Source organism: Ursus americanus, chromosome 36 (assembly GCF_024610735.1).
Source record: "Ursus americanus isolate L20-20 chromosome 36, mUrsAme1.1.p, whole genome shotgun sequence".
Classification (NCBI taxonomy): domain Eukaryota; kingdom Metazoa; phylum Chordata; class Mammalia; order Carnivora; family Ursidae; genus Ursus; species Ursus americanus.
The window spans coordinates 24377503-24396992 of NC_142162.1; the positions used below are offsets into that span (position 1 = coordinate 24377503).

At 36.4% G+C, this 19490-nt stretch overlaps 1 protein-coding gene across 3 annotated transcripts in view; it reads left to right on the plus strand.

The window, feature by feature from the left end:
• Positions 1 to 19490, plus strand: part of KNL1 (kinetochore scaffold 1) — a 61721-nt gene that overhangs the window by 18640 nt on the left and 23591 nt on the right. For 2 of the 3 annotated variants that reach the window (XM_045770778.2, XM_045770787.2), the window contains exons 6-13: positions 610 to 662; positions 910 to 943; positions 3010 to 3047; positions 5950 to 6002; positions 6820 to 11904; positions 13932 to 14070; positions 14684 to 14751; positions 15134 to 15232. In XM_045770778.2, the coding sequence (XP_045626734.2) occupies positions 610 to 662; positions 910 to 943; positions 3010 to 3047; positions 5950 to 6002; positions 6820 to 11904; positions 13932 to 14070; positions 14684 to 14751; positions 15134 to 15232 (5569 nt within the window). The remainder of the gene's footprint in view (positions 1 to 609; positions 663 to 909; positions 944 to 3009; positions 3048 to 5949; positions 6003 to 6819; positions 11905 to 13931; positions 14071 to 14683; positions 14752 to 15133; positions 15233 to 19490) is intronic. The other variant, XM_087859246.1, reaches the window with a different exon arrangement.

Consider the following 19490-nt stretch of genomic DNA (forward strand, 5'->3'; position numbering starts at 1 on the left):
TAGAGAAAGTGGAGTTCTAAAAATTGGAAAGATGGGGGTAAATCTATTACCTTTTGCAGATTAAATGCTTGCATATTAGGAAAATATAAGAATAGAAAATATAAGAATATCAATTGAAATATACAATAAATAAATAGATAATAAGTAGCAGGGTACAAAATTAATATATGAAAATTAGTATATTTCCTATATATAAATAATACCCAGATAGAAGATAAATGTCTTTTTCCCCATTCTGTTATATTTTTTTGCTATGTATTTAATAATAAAAGCATATAAAGGATAAACCATTACTGAAGGATACTAAAAATTGTGTGAATGAAGTTATAACAAGTTCCTGAATGAAAAGATTCAACAGCACCTAGGTGGCTCAGTCAGTTAAGTGTCTGCCTTTGGCTGGGGTTATGATCCCAGGGTCATGGGCCAGGGTCATGGGATCAAGCCCTGTGTCCGGCTCCCTGCTCAGCAGGAAGCCTGCTTCTCCCTGTCCCTCTGCCTGCTGCCCCTCCTGCTTGTGCTTTCTATCTCTGTCAAATAAATAAATAAAATCTTTTTAAAAATAAATAAATAAAATTACAGATTGTCAGTAATCTTTATTTTCTTTCCTAGAGTATTCCAGACAGAGTCTCATATGAAAATATTAAGAAAGTCAGAAATTGCAGGTAAATATGTTATTGCAATCCCTGCTAAATCTGTTTTCTGTTAAATTCTACTGTGGCTATCTAACCAGTAATTGATAAAACTGTCTTATCTTATTGCTTAAAAAGTGTAGCTTGAGGCATGGGGGCAGAAAGTAAGGTGGGTAGTTAGTAATTTCTTTTTTTCAATTGTTGTTAATGTTCTTATGCGATTTTTCTAATGCTTTATCAGTGTATCCTTGTACAAATCTAATTTTTATTTTATTTTTAGAAACAGAAGCGGGAGAAAATGTTCTGTTTATACAGTAAGTAAAGAAAATGTGATTCAAATTACATTTTAAAAGTTGTTTATTCCTATCAAATGCAGTGGGTTTTTGAACTTATTTTTTAAGTATTTTATTTATTCATTTGAGAGACAGCACAAGCAAGGGGAGTGGCAGAGGGTGAGGGGGAAGCAGGCTCCTCCCTGAGCATGGAGACCAACACATGCTCAATCCCAGGACCCTGAGATCATGACCTGAGCTGACAGCAGATGCTTAACAGACTGAGCCACCCAGGCACCCCAAATGCAGTGTTTTTTAAAGTAATAGTGTTTTTTGGGGCGCCTGGGTGGCTCAGTTGTTCAGCGTCTGCCTTCGGCTCAGGGCGTGATCCCAGCGTTCTGGGATCGAGCCCCACATCAGGCTCCTCCGCTAAGAGCCTGCTTCTTCCTCTCCCACTCCCCCTGCTTGTGTTCCCTCTCTCGCTGGCTGTTTCTCTCTGTCAAATAAATAAATAAAATATTAAAAAAAAAAATAAAGTAATAGTCTTTTTATTTGTGAAATACTTCAGATTGTGAAATACTTAGGAATAATTCAGAAAACATATTCTTTGCAGAATTTAATATATTGCTATCTCGGATTAAGTGTGTGCATTGTACAGCTTATCCTTTTAACAGAGTGATGAAACACTCTACTTTCACATATAAATCCTTAAATATGACAGTATAAAACAATGAAACCAAGTTTTCAGATTTTTCATTAAATTAGTTTTTCTTATTATGTTAATATATAGAAGAAAATACCAGTCGCTCTTGAAGAAATGGAAAGATGCTTATTTTCATTCATCGTAAGAGAAATAAAAAGTTAGATTATTATTGAGATACAGTTTTTCATCTAATCAGTTAAGAATATAGGTAAGGGGCACCTGGGTGGCTCAATGTATTGAACCTCTGACTTCAGCTCAGGTCATGATCTCAGGGTCCCGGGATCAAGCCCCATATCTGGCTCTCAGTAGGGAGCCTGCTTGTCCCTCTCCCTCTGCCCCTCCCCCCACCCATGCTCTCACGATCGCGCGCGTGCCCTCTCTCTCTCTCAAATAAATAAATAGAACTTAAAAAAAAGAATATAGGTAAAAAGTCACTCATTGCTAGTGGATATAAATTGAAGAAGGCAGTTGGCAGTATCATTCAAAATTTTAAATACATATGCCCTTTGACTCAGTAATTTCATGTCTGGGAATTTATTTCAAGATATTTGTAAATGTTTAAAATGATGAACATATAACATTATTCACTGCAGCATTTATTGTAATAGCAAAGGATGTAAATGATCCCAAGGATCTATCAGTAAAGGACTGGTTAAATAAATTATAAATTTTCTGTGTAATTGACTACTGTTGAGCTGGAAAAAAGATTCTTTTTATATACTGATTCAGAAAATTCTTTAAGCTTAGACTCCTCACAGTTAACCATTGCTGGGTGTGGAGCCCAGCACAGGCTTGTGAACTCAACAACTCTGAGATCAAGACCTGAGCTTAGTTAGATCAAGAGTTGGGTGCTTAACCAACTGAGCCACTCAGGTTCCCTGATAATTTTACATGTCTTTGCAGAAACTTAAATGTATATCCAAGTGTATGTTTATCTTTAGTATTTGTTTTTAACAAGACAAAAATGAGAACACTTAATAATATGTCTTATAGCACTTTCCATGTTGTTACATATTGATATACCTAATTTGTTGTATGTTTGCATCAGCACTTAGCTCGCTGCTGATGGACGTTGGGTTGTTTTCTTTTATTTGCTTTGAAGGCTAAATCTCTAGAAAATGAGTTACTTTGTAGGTCGTTCTTTAAAAAAAAAACAACAGCATGTATTAAGCATATTTTTATAGTATCCTTGAAATTAACAAAGCCTTAAGACCAATCCGAAAAGAGTCCTTTAACTGCCTTGTAATTTTTTTCTGCCAGAGTTAGATGAGTCTTTTTAAAGATGTCGTTGTATTTTTCTGCCAGTCACCCTATGAAAACCTTTCACCTTCCCTACTCTTTCAAATGTTGTGATTCTTGGTAATTGTTTGGGGTATATATTTTAAAAATACTTTTTAATTTTTAGGAATAAGAATCCAGAAGATAACTACTGTGAGATTACTGGTGAGTATGACCAGAATACTTTTCTTACCACATAACCTTCTCTTCAACCAAATTTTGTACAGTTATGTGTAAGAGAACTATGGGAAAAAATGTAAAGAGCTTTGTTCTTTATACAAAATCTTCAATATGAAATTTCACAAACTTGCTATTTTTTCTGCAAAACCTGCTGTTCCACTTGTTTTCTCTATTTTGGATTCCCACTCACTCATTTACTCAAGTCCGAAATTGAGTCATTTTTTAACTTTTTCCTCATTCCCCATATCCATTCTTTCTCTTAAGTATCTTGCAAATCTTTTACCTCTTCTCCATTCCTTCTGCTACTGTTTGAGTTCAAAACTTCATTATTCTTTCATGGGCTGTTGTATGTATGTATGTATGTATGTATTTTTTTTTTTTAAAGATTTTATTTATTTATCTGACAGCCAGACAGAGAGGGAACACAAGCAGGGGAAGTGGGAGAGGAAGAACCAGGCTCCCAGCAGAGGAGCCTGATGTGGGGCTCGATCCCAGAACGCTGGGATCACGCCCTGAGCCAAAGGCAGCCGCTTAACAACTGCGCCACCCAGGCGCCCCGGCTGTTGTATTTAGTTTCTTATCCCTATAAGCCATTCTACATATTTCTGAATTTGATATTACCTCCCAACTTAAAATTGTTAAATGGGACTTTTTTATTTACAGAATAAAACCCACATTCTTTGTCATAGACTTTGAAAGCTCTTTAAAATTTGGCTTGACTTCTACTACCTTATCTCTTGCCCTTTATGGATATCTTATGCTCTAGCCCATGAAGAAGTATTTATAGATCCCCATGTTGACTTTTTTTCTGTGTATCCATTTGTAAATGCTGTTTCTTCTCTCTGAAGTCCCCTTTCTACTCCAAGTTGCCTATCAGTCTTCTCGTTTTTCACCTTAGTTTTTCACTTAACTTAACTTCAGTGCTATTCAGTGTAGCCAGTCGACGGTGCCTGGCTGGCTCAGTTGGTGGAACATGCAACTCTTGATCTCAGGGTTGTGAGTTTGAACCCCACATTGGGTGTAGAGATTACTTAAGAATAAAATCTTAACAAAATCAAAAACAAAAACAAAGTATCTAGTCCACAAACTGTTCATAATCCATGACAGCAAAGGAGCTTGCACTAGAATGTAAATCAACTATGGCAGTAAGCTACTGTTCAGTTAGCTGACATTTTTCTCTTAGCAAAGTTTTCTTGATGAAGGAAATGTCACATGATTTACATTGGCTGCAAGCTCCTTGTTTCATCATGAATTGGTAACAAGCAGTTCACGGACTGGCACCACACATCATGTTATACTGGCTTAAATGGAGCCTTTTCTGACAAAACCAAGGAGTCACTCTGTCCTGTAATGTTATAATACCCCTTCTATTTCTCAGTCTTCTGGAGAATTTATCACATTGTATTTTAGGTATTTACTTCTGGCTCTTTAATTAAACCAGGAACCCTGAGTCCAGAAATTTTGTCTGTTCTTTGTACCTTAATAGGTAGTTGAGTTTTGGGACACGTAATAGGTTCTGAGTAAATATTTGTTGAATAGGTGAATGAAAGCTTGATATATAAGTAATATTTTTAACAAAAAGCCTGTAATTACTTTATTCTATTCAATTGAGGTTGTCCTAAACTCTTTAAAATGTTCCAAAGATTTCTGTGATGAGCACTGCGTGTTAAATGGAAGTGTTGAATCACTGTATTGTACATGCGAAACTAATATTACACTGAATGTTAACTAACTGGAATTTGAATAAAAACTTTTTTAAAATGTTCTAGAAATTTGTCTTTAAACTTAAGTATTATAAAATGTATTTCCTTTTTTATTACCGCATCTTCAATCCTTTCCTTATTTCCAAAGTCCATCTGTTAACCTAATCTTTATATTTCAATTCTGAAGTGTCCTGAGTCTGATCCTTTATTTCCATTCTCATTTTCTCTTACCCAAACAGAAATTCTCATCCTGTTTGTATCTGCACTATAACAGCAGCTCCTCATTGGTTCATCTACTTTTTTCTCCTTCTCTGGAGTTATTTTTATAAAATGCACATCTCATCATGGTAACATCTAGATTCCTTAACATAGAATAAAAGATGCTTCAAAATCTTACTCTAACATTTCAGTCCCATGAATTGGTACTCTTTACCATGTAACCTCTACTATCCAGAAGTAAAGGGGGAAAAACTAGTCCAAACTCCACCTTTAAAATTCCCCCTTTAAAATCCCCACCATCTAAAAATATTTCAGTCACATAGAGAATACAATAATCACAGATCTTTCTGTCCCTAAAATGGGACAATTATAAGTTTTGGGGGTTTTTTGGTTTTTTTTTTTAAAGATTTATTTAGGGGCTCCTGGGTGGCTTAGTTGGTTAAGTGTCTGACTTTGGCTCAGATTATGATCTCAGGGTCCTGTGATTGAGCCCCACATCAGGTTCCATGCTCAGCAGGGACTGCTTCTCTCCCTCTCCCTCTGCCCCTCCCCTCACTCATGCTCTCTCTCTCTCAAATAAATAAAATCTTTTTTAAAAAATAAAACATTATTTATTTGAGAGAGAGAGCACACGGGGTGAAGGGCAGAGGGAGAGGGAGGGAAGCAGACTCCCCACAGTGTGCAGAGCCTGATGTGGGGCCTGATCTCAAGACCCTGAGATCAGGACCTGAGCCGAAATCAAGAGTTGAAGACTTAACCAATTTAAGTTGGTTGTCCATTGGTTTCCCAAGGGACCATCAGAAGTCTTAATGAAATTTAATACCTAAGTCCTTACGAAGGGCTTAGTAACTGATAAAACTTAAATAAATACTCATAAATGATGAAGAACCTAAGGAAAGAAAAATCAGACTCTTGGTGATATATATTTTTATTATTGACTGTAGTTTTTTCCTCTTTTTCAATAGGGATGAACACATTGCTTTGTGCTCCCATTCAGACCCAGATGCAACAGAGAGAGGTATGAGTTTATGCACATGCCTTTTATTTTATTCTCCCTTATAGTTAACACACATAGAAAAATTAATGATAACGGCATGTTTTAGGGATTACTTACTAAAGTAGACCAGCATAGACTGGAAAACTTTCTACCTTTTCAGGTAACCTAAGGACCATTCGATGATGGCCAGTTTAAATAATAGGGAAATATATTAATTATATTTGGACTTCTCAAACTATATTGGGCATATGCAGGATTTTTTTTATTTTGTTAAAATAATTCTTTTTCAGTATATCTGGGGCAGGCCCTGAGATTCTATACTTTTAACAATCTCGTGATGATACTAGTGCACTAGTTTACAGACCATACTTTGAGTGGCAAGGAATTAGACTGTTTCCTTACAAATAAAACCACTGTATTTAGATTCAAAGAGAACCCAACTGCCAAGGGTAGAGTGTACTGTAAATTAGCCATCATGCTCTTAGCCCTTTCTACGTCTTTTTTACTTAGAATGGAAATGACCTAATATAGTAATTAGAATTTTCATTATAGTTACATTTGATAGTCAGTCTTTTTCATTTTTTAGTCACTTTAGTTGGTGTATAATTAACCTTGAACTTTTATTTGTCGAAAAGCACTTAAAGCATTTACAGACTTTGAAAAAAAAAGGTGATAACATATTATAGACTACATACCACACCACTGACTCAAACAAATCAATGTATCATGAAGCCATCACTGAGGAATATTTATATAGTACTCTGTATATAGTACATATTGTAAAATACCTTTCTAAAAGTTTGCATTTGATCTGATCTATATTTTGCTTTCATTATAGATTTCAATTATAGAACACAACCATGAGAGAAAACATGCAAATGACCAAACAGTCATCTTTTCAGATGAAAACCAGATGGACCTAACAAGAAGTCACACTGTAATGATTACCAAAGGCCTTTTGGATTGTACTAAAAGTGAAAAGTCCGCTAAGATAGATACCACATCATTTCTGTCTAACTTAAAGCTCCATACTAAGGATTCAAGAATGAAAAATGAATTAAATTTTTCCATGGATCAAAGCACTTCTTCAGAAAAGAAAATAAATTTTAATGACTTCATAAAAAGATTGAAAACAGGAAAGTCTAATGCTTTTCCTACAGGACCTGATAAAGAAAATTTTGAGATATCTATTCATGCCAAAGAATCAAATAGGGCCTCTTCTATACATCAAATGCATGTACCTCTTACGGTAGATGAAAATAGTAATAATATGACAAGAATCTTCAGAGAACAAGATGATGGGATGAATTTAACCCAATGTCATACAGCCAATATTAAGACTTTGGTTCCCACATCCAGTGAGGCCAGCTTAAGGGAATTTAAAGGTGATGATATTACAGTTTATGGCAATGATTTTATGGACTTGACAACTAATCACACTATAGAGAATTTACCCTCAGCAGATAATTTATCTAATAAAGAAAATCAAAGTCAGAATGTCATGATGGGGGTTATGGCAGATTATGGAACTGAAGCTCCAGGAGGGAAGACAATCTTTAAGAATAAACCAAATGCTGCCTTTCAAGACCCTTCTTTAAACCCTAATGGTGAAATACATATTACCAAAAGTCATACTACAGGGACAGAAACTCACGCAGGCACACAGACTTTTAACCAGCATGCCAGCACATTGGCCATAATCCCAGAATCTATATGTTCCAGCCCAGCTACTCAAGATCATAAGACATTTTTCTATTCTAGTAGTAACGATGCCATGGAACTGACCAAGTGTCTCTCAGGTATGAGAGAAGAGAAGAATTTGCTGAAGAATGACAGTAATTATTCTAAAGTGTATCCCAATCCAGATGCCATCTCTCTTCTCACAGAGAAAACTATTTATTCAGGAGAGGATAATATGGACATTACCAGGAGTCATACAGTTACAATAGATAATCAGATTTTTAAACAAGATCAGACAAATATGTGGAGAGCCGATACACCAACATCTGAAAAAGAAATGAGGCTCCAAAATCTCATAACCATGTCAGAGGATGGGAAAATAAATATAAATTGTAACTCAGTTCCTCATGTATCTAAGGGAAGGTTACAGCAGAGCCTGGCAAATTCTTTATCTATTTCATTGACTGACAAAAAGACTGAACTCTTCACAGGTGAAGATATGGATTTGACTAAAAGTCACACAACTAACTTAGGAAGTCAAGCTCCTCTTTCATCTTACAAACTAATATCTGAGAATACCAGTAAATTTCACTCTCAAAGCAAAAGCCCTTCAGATGAATGGGAAGAAATGACCAAAAGTCATACTGAACCATCCCAGCAGCCAGATATAATATCTAAAAACATTCCCGCTGACACCTGGGGCAAAGAAAAAGATCAAGTTTTAAAGATTGGACAGTATCTTGATAAAGTTTCCCCTCAGTCAGCTGATATTAATCAAGACATAGCAACAAGCCATGGTATAGTGTACTCTGGTGGAATTCTTGAGAAACAAGTAGCACTGGGAAATAATAGAAATACAGTTCCATGTGACCCATCTTCGTTTCCTATCACAGAGTCACTATTTTCATTAGAGGGACAGTCTACCATGAAAAATCATAATATTGCTGTTAACAGTTACACAGTGAAATCTGTATCAGGCCAGAATTCTAAACTGCCTGAGCCACTGAGGAAAAGTGTAGGCAATCCCACACCTGACTGTTCCTATAACAAAACAATTATTTGTTCAGAGGAGGAACAAAATATGGATCTAACCAAGAGTCACACTGTTGTCATTGGATTTGGTCCTTCTGAAGTACAAGAATTGGGTAAGACTAATTTAGAAAATGCTAACAGACAGCTAACAACAGTAGACAGACAGATAGCTGTAAAAGTTGAAAAATGTAATAAAACTCCTATAGAAAAAACTGGAGTGTTTGTTTCTAATGATAACATAGATGTGTTAGAAGACAAAAGCATACGAAAACTTGGATTTCTGAATGAAAAGCAAGATGTCAAAATTCGTGGAAGGAAAAGTGTTGGCAGACAAAAAGTCGATAAGACTATTGTATTTTCGGAAGGCGATGAGAATGATATGGATATCACCAAGAGTTATACAGTAGAAATAAATCATAAAGCTTTATTATATGAACAAGATTCCCATTTGGCAGGAACTTCTAAAACTGTTCTGTATACATGTGGGCAAGATGACATGGAGGTCACTAAAAGTCACACAACTGCCTTAGAATGTAAAACTGTCTCACTGGATAAAATAACCACTAGGCCTATGGACAAAACTGTAATGTTCGTAGATAATTGCAATGAACTGGAAATGACAAAGTCACACACAGTTTTCATTGACTACCAAGCAAAGGAAAGGTCTGTGCTTACAGACAGACTTGACTTCGAACTATCCATAAAGAAAAGCCTAGAAAAGCCAAAAGTGACACCCTCTTCTGCTGAAGAGAATGTTTCCTTTCCAGAGAATGGTGCAAGTGACCATTCAGCAGCAACAGTCAACAAGGTAACACTCCTGAGGGGATGGTCTAACAATGGTCCTATAGAGAAAGCTGCTGTAGGACTTACAGCTGGCGATAACATGGAAGTGTCTAAATCAACCTTTTGGAAAAATGAAGATATACAAAAGCCTGAATTTCTGAATGAAACTATATCAGGCAAAAGTCAGAGAAGGAAAAGCCTTAGACTCAAAAATGACAAGACTGCTGCATTTTCCAAAAATGATAAAAATGATATGGATATCACCCAGAGCTGTACAGTGGAAATAAACAACAAAACCGCCCTGGAAGATAGAGAGGATTCCCATTTGGTGCCTTTGGCAGGAACTTCTAAAACTGTTTTGTATACATGTGGGCAGGATGACATGGAGATGACTAGAAGTCACACAACTGCCTTAGAATGTAAAACTGTCTCACCAGATAAAATAACTACTAGGCCAATAGACAAAACTGTAATGTTTGTAGATAATCACGATGATCTGGAAGTCACCAAGTCCCATACTGTTTTCATTGATTGTCAAGACACGGAGAAAATTCTTCAAGAGTGCCCTAAATTTGGAATACCTAATGGAAAAATCTTGGGTATTTCTTTTCGTAATGATGGTAGCTCTGTTCAAGAAACTGAAAAACAAGCACTGGCGGTAGAAAACAAAATTGTTCTTTACGCTAAGCAAAAGCACCATGTGATACCCTCTGTTCCTACTAATACATTGTCTAGGGGTCAAAGTGAGTTAGAAATTATCAAATTCAATAGCGCTGTGGATGAAGAGGTGATGGGGAAAGTTGTAGACCAGGACTGTACACTGGAAAAAGCCAAAATTGGAAGCTGTCAGTTAAATAGTACAGAGAGAAGAAACATGGATTTTACAAATAGTCATGCAACTGCTATGTGTGGATCTGGTGATAATTATTCCTGTTTACCAAATGCTATTTCCTGTTTTGATAATTTGGAGGGGAATATCATGTCCTTAGGTGAGAAAGATGAGAAAGCCAGTAACTGTCCAGTGCAAAATGATCTTTCTTATGTAAACAATTTAGCCAGTGAATATTACTTGAAGTCTGAGGGACTCCCTCTCTCTGCTTCTTGTTCTTTGTTGGAAAAGGAAAAAGTGACTCAAACCAATACCGAAAGACAGTCAAACTGTGTTACAACAGTGCTCAAAGATCAAGATGTGATTAAGGAGCCCCAAAACTTAATAGCTAATCAAACTTTACTATATAGCCAAGATCTGGGGGAGATAACTAAACCTAATTCAAAGCGAGTATCTTTTAAGCTCCCAGAGGATCAAATGGAGGGCTTTGTTGATATGGCAGAGCATAATTTAAAGATGACCTTTGTTGATGATGTTTGTGTTACTTCTCAGCTTCATCTCTCAAGCCAGCTACCTCCATTACCTCAGCAAGGACAGATAATTGTGAATAAAGATGAAACGATACCATCTACTGCTGGAAATAAGAATTTAAATATTGCTATAGGAAATTCCTCTATACCCACATGTGAAAATGAGTCCAAAATGCTCAATAATGACAAACAGTTTACTACAGCCTGTAAAAAAGAGCTGAGGAAAAATATTCAGACAGCTAAATGTAATACAGATTTCCACAGTAATTCAGACTTGACTAAGCAAGTTACTCAAACTCATGCTAATTCTAGAGAAGCATCAGATCCTGCAATTGCGTCTAATACTGCAAGTTTTAGTTGTGTCGGATCAAATCTGAATAATTTGAATGGAAAACCTGAAGAATTTTTAGATTTCCAAACTCCTCACATACCACCTTCTCCAGAACAATTACTTGAATTGACAAATAAGGCACACAATCATACAAGTATAGTGCAAGCTACAGAAATACATAATATTACCACTGTGCCCAGCAATGTTGAAGATGATAGAGATGAAGAAAATAAAATTTCTCATAATGGAGCTGAAACTAACTCTGTACCACTCATGACAGTTGTGAAAGATAAAGTGAGGAGATGTTCTTTGGGAATATTTTTGCCCAGGTTGCCAAACAAGAGAAATTGTAGTGTCACTGGTATAAATGACCTGGAGCAGATTCAAGCAGACACAACTGATTTGAATCACTTAGAAGCTCAACCAGCCTTCAGTAAGGAGTCAAGCATTGAATTTGTTGCAGCTAAACTGACCTTAAGTCCATCTCAATATATAAATGAGGAAAACCTTCCTATATATCCTGGTGAGATTAATTCCTCAGATTCTATTACCATAGAAACTGAGGAAAAGGCTTTGATTGAGACATATCAGAAAGAGATTTCACCATCTGAAAATAAAATAAGAGAAACCTGCAGTAGCCAAAAAAGAACTTGGGTACAAGAAGAAGATGATATTCAGAATGAGAAAAAAATCAGGAAAAGTGAGATTAGGTTTAGTGATACCGCACAAGATCAGGAGGTAAGCTCTGTCTTGAACTAAGGAATGTGTTTTTTAAGTTATGAGTATTGAATTTTAATTTTAGTCTTGGATGAGCAGGAATTGATTATTTCCAATTATAAGGCTGGAGAAATATTCCTATTTAGAATGTTAAGGAATTATTTGACTAACAGCTAGACTTAAAAAAATTCAATCTTTTTTTTCATCACAAAAAATGAAATGAGAAGTAATACAAAAGTTAATGTAATTGTGTAATTTGTTGTGATTTTGCATTAGGAGAATCTCTAGGCAGGATATATGTAGTTTGAAAAGTTAAATTCAGTCTAAATATCTAGAGGGTAAAAAAGCCTTTTTGTTATGCAAACTGCGTAAAGAAAAGCTTGCCTAAATTTTCTTGGCTAATGAAGATATGTAGAAGCTGAGAGTGCATTTAGTTAGTGGATAAGAGAATGCTAGGTCAAACCCAGTATCTGAAGGTGAAGAACTGAGAATTTGAATTTATGCAAGAGATTATTGATTTTTTTAAAAGTTGAGGGAACACTCATTTGGATATCTTGGAGCGAATAAAAGCTGTCACTCAAACTGAATTTTATAGGTGGAGAAATGAAGATTAGAAAGTATCAGAGTGGGGTGCCTGGGTGGCTCCCTCAGTTAAGTGGCTGCCTTCAGCTCAGGTCATGATCCCAGGATCAAGCCCCCTGTTGGGCTGCCTGCTGAGCAGGGAGTCTGCTTCTCCCTCTCCCTCTGCCTCTCCGCACTGCTTGTGCCCTCTCTCTCAAAAATAAATAAAATCTTCCAAAAATAAAAGAAAGAAAAGAAAATATCAGAGGTTCATAGAAAACAAAATTTAAACTCTAACATGTGAGTAGGCTTAGAAAAATATTTCAGTAGTTCTATTATATGAGGCCCTGAGGAAATGGTTCATCTGTGCAGCTTTGAGAATATAGTATCAGTGATAGAAAATTTATAACTGAACACATTATATGAAAATTAGTATTATTTTGTTCAGTAGATATTGAGTATCTCCTGTGTCCTGAGTACTGTTTAGGTGCTGGGAATACGTCAGGAATTTACAGAAAAAAAATCTGTTCTCATTACATTGTAGAGATTACATTCTAACGTTTAGACAAGGATACATTGTCCTCAAAAACATATGTAAGTTAAGTAGATTAAAATGGCATTTAAGGCTGTAAAGTCAAATGATTAAAATGGTAAAAGCAAGATCACATCACTTATTTGGCATTAGCCAAAGGAGTTTTAGTCACTTGGGGAAAGAAGTACTAAAACCTGGACCTAAGTTTCTTTGTTGCTCTAGCCAGAGTCACTGTGAATAGCCAGTATTCTATGCTGGTTTATTTCAACGTGGTTGCCCTTACTCTGGTGGCTAGTAGTTGAATAATTAATAAGTCAACGTTTGGCAGCTCATAGGATCTGGCTTTAACTTAGACACATCTGAGAAACAATTTGCTTATACAGGATAATGTACAAGCTGATTTCTGTACACTTTTTTTGTTTTTTAAAAAGATTTTATTTATTTATTTGACAGAGAGACAGCGAGAGAGGGAGGAACACAAGCAGGTGGAGTGGGAGAAGGAGAAGCAGGCTTCCCCCTGAGCAGGGAGCTCCATACGCGGCTCGATCCCAGGACCCTGGGATCACAACTCGAACCAAATGCAGACGCCTAACGACTGAGCCACCCAGGCACGCCCATGATTTCTATATGTTCTTAAATAAAATTACTTTGAACTCTAGGGGCACCTGTTTGGCTCAGTCAGAGGAGCATGTATGTGATTCTTGATCTGAGAGTTGTGAGTTTGAGCCCCATGTTGGGTGTAGAGATTACTATGAAAAATAAATAAAGGTTAAAAAAATTAAAATTACTTTGAACTCAAAAGGCCTAATAAGTTATTTGTTACTAAGATATCTCATATAATTATAGATAAATTTTATGTTATGAAGTAGCATTTGTTAGTGTTTAACAAACAATTATTGAAAGTATACAGAGTCATGACTTTAGGCTGATAATGTTTCTTAATTGATAATTTCAGATTTTTGATCACCATGCTGAAGGGGATATAGATAAAAATGCTAACACTGTTTTGATAAAAAGCCTGAGCCGAACACCATCTAGTTGCAGCAGTTCTCTTGATTCGATCAAGGCCGATGGGACCTCTCTGGACTTCAGCAGTAAGATCTTCATGAAGACTAAATAATAGAAGTCATCTGTTTACTTGACTAATAATAAATGTGTTTCAATTCAGGAGATATTTGAAATTTATTTAAGCTTTTTGGGAGTTATACATAGTTGATAAGTAAAATAATTTTATTTTTAATGCTTAGTTATTTTAATAAGCTGAGAAGTGATAGACCATAAAGGATAATTTCCTTAAGAAGCTTACAATTAGGGGCGCCTGGATGGCTCAGTTAGTTAAGCATCTGCCTTTGGCTCAGGTCATGATCCCGGTGTCCTGGGATCAAGTCCTGCCTCAGGCTCCCTGCTCATCCAGGAGCCTGCTTCTCCCTCTGCCTGCCACTTCCCCTGCTTGTGTTCTCTCTCTCTCTAACCCTCTGTCAAATAAATAAATAAAATCTTTTTAAAAAACCCTTATAATTAGTAGAGAAATATTGGATGGAGTCTTAAAACAGTAGTATACTTTGCCCTGTAAATGACTGTTTTCCCAAAAAGATCCTAGTGGATAGCTTAAAGAGTATGAACCACACATAAACCTGAATGATAATTAAAATTAAGCTTACGATTTAATTTTGACTTGTTTAGCACCTGAATTTGCTTTTCTTCTAGCACAGCACAATAGTCAGATGGAATCACAGTTTCTCAGAGACACTATTTGTGAAGAGAGTTTGAAGGAGGTATGTTAGACTATTTCTCATTTCTAATGCAACTATATTCCCTGTTTTGTTTTCACTTTTTAAATTTTTTAAAAAAATTATGAAATATTCAACTATACAGAAAATTAGGGTGTTTTATTAAGGACCCAGCATGGTGATTGATCATACGGAGTAGAAATCACAATTAGAAGACCTGTGTTTTGTTGTTTGTTCTCAATTCTGTTGTCACTGAATAACCTTAAGAAATAATATTAGATAAAATCTGTTCATGTATAGCTTACAAATATTTGGATATTTCCACAAATATATGGAAAATACTATAAGATATTTAGAAAAAAATGGGGTGGTTATAGTCAAAATGAGCTGACCTTGAATATCGTGCAAACTTTTTTTCTTTCCTCAGAAACTCAAAGATGGGAAAATTACAATAAAGGAGTTCTTTATACTTCTTCAGGTCCACATTTTGATACAGAAACCCCGACAGAGCAATCTCCCAGCCAAAGTAAGTGCAATTTCTTGGCAAAATAGTTATCTCAGTTAAAATGTATTACACTCGTTTATTAAAGTGCATCAAAACAAGTGTTTATTCAAAAATAGAATCTAAGGAAGCATATTTTTTTGCAGAAAGTTTTTCTGTAGTAGGTACATTGTGGTTATCATAAGAATTGGTTTTTGTGGGGGCACCTGGGTGGTTCATTCAGCTAACATCTGACTCTTGATCTCAGCTCAGGTCTTTTTTTTTTTTTTTAAGATTTTATTTATTTATTTGACAGAGAGAGATACAGCCAGCGAGAGAGGGAACACAGGCAGGAGGAGTGCGAGAGGAAGAAGCAGGCTCCCAGAAGAGGAGCCTGATGTGGGGCTAGATCCCAGGACTCCGGGATCATGCCCTGAGCTGAAGGCAGACACTTAACGACTGAGCCACCCAGGCACCCCTCAGCTTAGGTCTTGATCTCAGGGTTATGTGTTCAAGCTCTGCACTGGGGCTCCAGCAGTTTCTTAAAAACAAAGAAAATGGATTTTTTTTTGTAATATCATAAACTTTGATAAGGTGAAATTTTATTTTTTTCTCATTCCTTGCCATGTATTTTGTCTTTGATACTTTTTCCTGAACATATGCTTTTTCCCACTATATAAAAATCCAAATACAGCAGTTTTTAATAAACATTTCTCAAAATCAAAATTATATAAGATTATACAGTATTTGAATTGTACAATCAACAAACTTATTTTAAAAGATTAATAGAAAAATTTGTGTCACTTAATAGGAATATGTTTTTCTTTTAAGTCTGTCGAACGTTTACAAAAATTAGTTATGCCCTTGGCCACAAAGAAAATATTAGCAAATTGAAAAAAATGGAGATTTTTATGGACATCATCTGATCTTAATCCAATAAAATTAGAACTAATAAAAGGACTATAACATTCTTAGCTTCTTGGAAATTGAGAAATACACTTATAAATAACTGAGATCAGAGAGGAAATCAAGACTATTAAGAAAGCAAAGTAAAGGGGAATATTTAATACCAAACATATGGGACATACAGCAAAAATTATACTTAGCAAGAAATTAAAAGCCTTAGATAACATTGTTATTATAGAAGAGAATCTAAAAATAAGGAATTTTTTTTTTTTAAGATTTTATTTATTTATTTGACAGAGACAGAGACAGCCAGCGAGAGAGGGAACACAAGCAGGGGGAGTGGGAGAGGAAGAAGCAGGCTCCCAGAAGAGGAGCCTGATATGGGGCTCGATCCCATAACGCCGGGGTCACGCCCTGAGCCAAAGGCAGACGCTTAACCGCTGTGCCACCCAGGTGCCCCTAAAAATAAGGAATTTTTAATGCTCGCTTTAAGAAATTGGAAAATGGATAATAAAATAAAATCCATTAAAAAGGCAGGAAGGCAGAATTAATGCTAGTAAATGGTAAAGCTAATGAGACAGGAAACAAAAATTATTAGAAAGAATAGCAAATCCAAAAACTGGTACTTTGAAAAGACAATAAAATAAGAAAACCCTTAAAAAGCCTAATTAAGAAAACAGAGAAGCCTAAAATATAGATGAAAGAAATGAAGAAAGAAGACATGTCGAGAGATTAAAAGAATTAAAAGAATTTTTTTAATCCATCAACTCTGATAACAAATTTTTTAAGACCAGATGATTTTTTAGCAACATATAAATTACCAAAATTAACCTAAGAACTGGAAAACTTTATCCTTGAAAACTTTATTTTATTTTACCATTAAAATTGTCACTAGATCCAAATGAGTTCTAGCTAACTTTTAAAGAATGGACCAACACAGCGGCACCTGGCTGGTTCAGTCGGTAGAGCATGTGACTCTTGGTCTCAGGGTCGTCAGTTAAAGCCCCATATTGGGCATAGAGCTTACTTTAAAAAAAATTAAAGGAACTAAGAAAGGGGTGGGGAGAGGGGGGGGAAAAAAAAAAAAAGAAAGAAAGAATGGACCCACACAAATATGGACATTTGGTTTATGACAAAGATGCCACTGCAGAACAGTGGTCTTTTCTATAAATGATGTTGCATCAGTTGGATATCCATAGGAAAAAATGAACTTTGACCCATACTTCACACTATACACAAAAATCAAGTCTATATAACACCAAAAACACAAGTGACAAAAACTGGTCTTCATCAAAATTAAAAACTTCTGTGGTACATGGGGACACCTGGGCGTCTGACTCTTGATTTCATGATCTTTCAGGGTTATGAGATCAAGCCCCATGTCAGGCTTACACTGGGCATTAAGATTCTCTCTCTGCCCCTCCCCCTGCTTGCTTGTGCTCTCTCTCTCTCTAAAAAATCAAACAAAACACTTCTGTGCTACAAATGATACCACCAAGAAAGTGGAAAGACAACCTACAGAATGGGAAAAAGCATTTGCAAATCATACATTTTATAAAGGACTTATATCCAGAATATGTCAAGAACTTTTTCAATTCAGTAATAAAAAGGCAACCCAATTTAAAAGATAGTCAAAAGGATCTGAATGAACATTTCTCTGAAGAACACATAAAAATACCGATAAGTATAGGAGAACTTTTTCAGCGTCATTAGTCATTAAGGAATTGCAAGTTAAAGCCACAATGATGGGCGCCTGAGCAGCTCAGTCGGTTGAGCGTCTGACTTGCTTTTGGCTCAGGTCATGCTCTCAGTATCCTGAGATCGAGCCCTGGGTGGAGCAGCAAGTCATGTTCCATGCTCAGCAGGGAGTCTGCATGAGATTCTCTCCTGGTCAGTTTTCCTCTGCCCCTCCCCCTGCTCTCTCTCTCACACACGCGCACACACACACACACACACACTCTCTCTCTCTCTCTTTTTCAAATAAATACATAAATCTTTAAAAATAAATACATAAATAAAACCACAGTGAGTTACTACTGCACACCCATTATAATGGCTGTAATCAAAAGGACAAAATAAAAAGTGTTGGCAAGGATATAGAGAAATTAGAATTTTCATACTTTGTTGGTGGGAATGGCACAGCCACTTTGGAAAACACTTTGGCATTTCCTCAAAAAGTTAAACATTGAACTATTAGAAGATTCAGCGCATTCTACTTCTAAGTATATTCCCAAGAGAACTGAATATATACATTCTCACAAAAGTTGTACATGAGTACTATTCATAATAGCCCAAAAGTGAACTAATTAGTGGTTACTTGAGGCCAGGATGGGGGTGGAAGAGAATGGGGAGTGACACCTAATGGGTACAGGGTTTTTTAATAGGGGGATGAAAATGCTCTAAATTAGATTGTGGTTGATGGTTGCATAACCCTGTGAATATACTTAAAAAAATTATCTAATTGTATACTTCAGTGGATGAATTATATGGTGTGTGAATTAAATCTCAATAAAGCTGTTTAGAGGCGCTCGGGTGGTTCAGTCAGTTAAGTGTGTGACTTCAGCTCAGGTCATGATCCCGGGGTCCTGGGATCTAGCCGTGCATCGGGCTCCCTGCTCAACAGAGACTCTGCTTCTCCCTCTGTCCCTCCCCCTGCTCGTGCACGCTCTCTCTCTCTCTCTCTTTCTCCAATAAATAAATAAATAAATCTTTTTTTTTTTTTTAAAGATTTTATTTATTTATTCAACAGAGATAGAGACAGCCAGCGAGAGAGGGAACACAAGCAGGGGGAGTGGGAGAGGAAGAAACAGGCTCATAGCAGAAGAGCCTGATGTGGGGCTCGATCCCAGATCGCCGGGATCACGCCCTGAGCCGAAGGCAGACGCTTAACCGCTGTGCCACCCAGGCGCCCCAAAAAATCTTTTAAAAAAAAAAAAAGTTATTTAGGAAAAAATCAATTCCAGGAGTATTGTATATCTAAATGTGAAGTATGTGTGCCTGGGTGACTCAGATCGAGCTACGATTTCAGTGATCTCAGGGTCCTGGGATCGAGCTCTGCGTCGTGTTCCCCACTCAGTGGGGAGTCTGCTTGTCCCTCTACCTCTGCTTTTTCTCCTGCTTGTGCTCACTTTTTCTCTCACTCAAATAAAGAAAACATTTTTACAAATAAATACATAAATACATAAATAAATACATAAATAAATGCGAAGTGTAAATCAAAGATGAAAATGGGAAATGGGCACACTTCTTTTGGGTCCCCAACCCCTGCCCTTCTCATTAGAATCCTCTTGCTTCAGCTGTAGATGGAGAGTAAAAAGCTGCTTAGGTGTGGATCCAGAGTCTACATCCTTAGAAAAAGTACCAGGGGACCTGGAGAAAACAGAGGGGAAAGAGGAGC